The 3,240-nt window shown below is 39.3% G+C and overlaps 1 protein-coding gene across 1 annotated transcript in view; it reads left to right on the top strand.

The window, feature by feature from the left end:
• The first annotated feature begins 6 nt into the window (after positions 1–6).
• Positions 7–3,240, top strand: part of LOC103521899 — a 10,575-nt gene continuing 7,341 nt past the window's right edge. The window contains exons 1-3 of the mRNA XM_008487003.3: positions 7–104; positions 527–809; positions 1,212–1,260. Of these exons, the coding sequence (XP_008485225.1) occupies positions 49–104; positions 527–809; positions 1,212–1,260 (388 nt within the window). The 5' untranslated portion in view covers positions 7–48. The remainder of the gene's footprint in view (positions 105–526; positions 810–1,211; positions 1,261–3,240) is intronic.

Raw genomic sequence — 3,240 nt, 5'->3', positions numbered from 1 at the left:
GGACTGAAAACGCCTAAAGTATCCCGGATTGAAACGCCAAGCAAGAAAATGAAGCTGGTGCCCAAACACAAGAAAACTTGGAATACAACAAGCGGACCTGACCAGTGAGTTTTGAGTTATTTCCCTTTTGAATTCATTTAATAGAGGAGTAATTAAGTAAAAATAGACCCCTTGTAATGGTCCACAGATTATCGGAGAACCATCACACTTAAGCCACGGCATTGCACTCGAATGTTTTGGGTTCGAATCCCGGAAATTCCATTTTTTCTGTAGCGAATGTCAGGGCAAACAGCTAGGCACTACATCCAGTTAGTTATCAAAGTATAAGGTAGTAGTTTCCCCGCGACCTAGCGCTTACCAGGCAGACGAGCTACCCTCAAAGCTAACTTGGCTGGCAAGGTAGTAAAATATTTTTGCAGAAGTTTATAATTTTTTTATGCCTATTTGCAAAAATTCTAGAAAATTTATAATTTTATCAAAATTCTATCAATTAAAATACCATCCCTCCATTGACATTGTGTTCCAGGGAATTCAAATTCGTTCTCACCGCCTACTCCGTGTTCTCGCTGGCGCAAATGAATCAGAAGTCCTTCTCCATCTCCTCCACTGTTAACGACCAGCACCAGCTGCCCTGGGGCACCAACAAACCCCTCCGCATGAACTTCAAGTTCGCTCCCGACAATACGCTGTCGTTCCAGGATTTCATTACCGTGTATTCGAAGCCAGGATCTTCTATCGAGTTGAGATGGTGTACGCTGGATGGTACCGCGATGAGGTTCTATAGATACCCGTCCGATGCTGAACTAGGGGTAAGTCACAGCATTTATGGTAGGCGTTTATTTATGTGCAGTCTTCACGTTGAATTATAATAAAAACTTTCCTTCGAAAAAAAAAATGCTTATGGAAATTGAAGGAAAATTCCAAGTAGGCGTCCACAAAGGAAACCCGACCATTTCCCCTAGCCCTAGCCGACCCCAAGAGAAAATAAACAAACCATTCTAATGAATAGAAGCGTCCTCGACAGAATGAAGAAATAATGTACCATTGACCCTAATCATTTTTTTTTTTTTTTTCTGTCGCGTCGTTTTTGTTGGGGTGTCTTTCTTGATACTACTAAAGCCTAACGTGGGGAGGTACATTATTGACATAATTTTTCTATCTCTATAGAAAAGCGCCTCCTAATTTATATTCTCACTGTTTTTCTTTTCCAGAAATTCTGTCAATCAGACACATCAAAAGATATCTTCCAAATCCTTCAAAGCCCCCCACGAGATAACGAGATGTGCGCATTACGCCCCATGCCTTCTTTTCTTCAAGACACTAAGGGACGATTCTGGCTCTAACAGCACAAACTATCGGCGTGGTACTTTCAAGAGAAAGAAAATGGACGAATGGATTTCTGCACTGAATCTCTTTATGCCAGTATGGTTAAATGGACTGCTCCGTACATTCCCCTGAACCTTCTTTCTTGTAAAGTACTAGTTTATTTTGTTTTTCTCACGGGGATACTATGTCAAGTACATTAATTAACACGAAAAATTATTTTGAATACTCTATGTTGTTCATTCACTTGAACTATACCTCTTACGATCAAGTGTATAGACAAAGTAGGTATTCGAACCATTGGCTACTTTACAGTAACATTAATGCCAGGATTGATAGTCAGGTTTAAACTCGATTTAAGTTTTGATGTTGCAAAGCAATCTAATAGGTATCTGTGATGATTTTACAAGGCTAGATGACTCGACCCTCAGTAGCAGGACATTATCGATCTCTAACCAGAGTCTGAACCACGAAGTCTGGCCTATATATCTCTGCCGCATTCAAACCCACAACTCTGGACAACCTCCTTCTGACTGGATCGTTTATGGGGCGAATCTTCCTAAGACTTATAAACCAGAATTGGAAAGCTGATGATGTCGTAACGTTAGAAACACAAAAGTATGCTATGAGTGATTATACAATTTAGATTTCCTCAATACAATTTAATCCTATTGTTCAACTGTGACGCATGCATTGCTAGTTTAATTCTAACTGGTTGGATTAATAAGTCATCTATTGACTGCATAACGTCGTTTCATAATCAGATGACTTGACAAGTATAGGTTCGGCTTACTGAAACCAAGTTTAACGCTCCGGCTGTGGGTCTGGGCCTTAGTACAAGTTTTCCAATGTTTTATGTACCTATATCTGTATCGATTTCTGAACTGCCTACCAAATATTTTCGTCAGTAAACACACTGATGAAGCAATTGGTACCGTGAATTCATTTCGCATTATTCTTACGTCGCGCTCATTGCTTGCTATCGTTCTGTATGCTCCGTTACATCCTTTCTGTCATTCTTTACGATTCTCCAATTTATCCGACTTTAGGTATCTCGTCCTACAACTCCTAGCTTCCTCGAATATATGTAACATACAAGATTTTTCTACAATAGGAACTTACGAGCATAACTCGCTTCTTCATTAAAGAAGATAGAGTTGACCAACGTTGGTCTCTGTATGATTTTACTACACATAGAACCAATTTGTCACCTTAGTGGGCTTGTTTACTTGAACGTACGTGTGACAGAAACTGTTTCAAAACAACAACTTTTATCTATATTGATGATTATATATTTGAGTTGATTAACAGTCTAATTTTATCCTAAAGTTCATTGACCTGCGTCAGTTATTTTGTGGACTGTTGGATTAAGCCACTGTCTGCAGCTTATCAGACCGGCCTGATATTACCACGTCTCACAGATCTGGGTCGGTCAAGACATTCTAACATGTGCGTGGGGGTGAAAAATCTGTAGATCGCGATCTTTCATACGGTCTGATCGCGACGTGGTGGGCATCTTCATAGAGTCCACAGTAACACGGAGATTTTTGTTTAGATTTTAATGTACCACGCAACAAAACCTGATTGTAAGTTTTCTTAAACCCTTTTGTAAGTTTTTTTTTTCTTTTTACTCGTTTTCTGGACTTTCATAGTTGTGAATTATTGGCTGATTGACGTTTAGTTAAGAATTTGCTCTTAAAATTCTAATTCACCGTTCAGGATTTTCTAGAGGGGGGAATTTTCCAATTTTTGAGTCCGACACCTTTCAGTATTATATAGGAAAAAATGAAGCGCTGACGGCGGCCCGGGCCCCCTCCCTCCCTAATACAAGCCTGACTCCTGTGAATATAACTATTTATATTTTGACATGCTTAAGCGAATAGTAATTATATTGAAATATATTAATCAACAAATGTT

The sequence above is a fragment of the Diaphorina citri genome, unplaced genomic scaffold (assembly GCF_000475195.1).
Source record: "Diaphorina citri unplaced genomic scaffold, Diaci psyllid genome assembly version 1.1 scaffold6239, whole genome shotgun sequence".
NCBI classification, from domain to species: domain Eukaryota; kingdom Metazoa; phylum Arthropoda; class Insecta; order Hemiptera; family Psyllidae; genus Diaphorina; species Diaphorina citri.
Note: the sequence above shows the minus strand (reverse complement) of the source record. Positions and strands in the feature narration are given on the sequence as shown.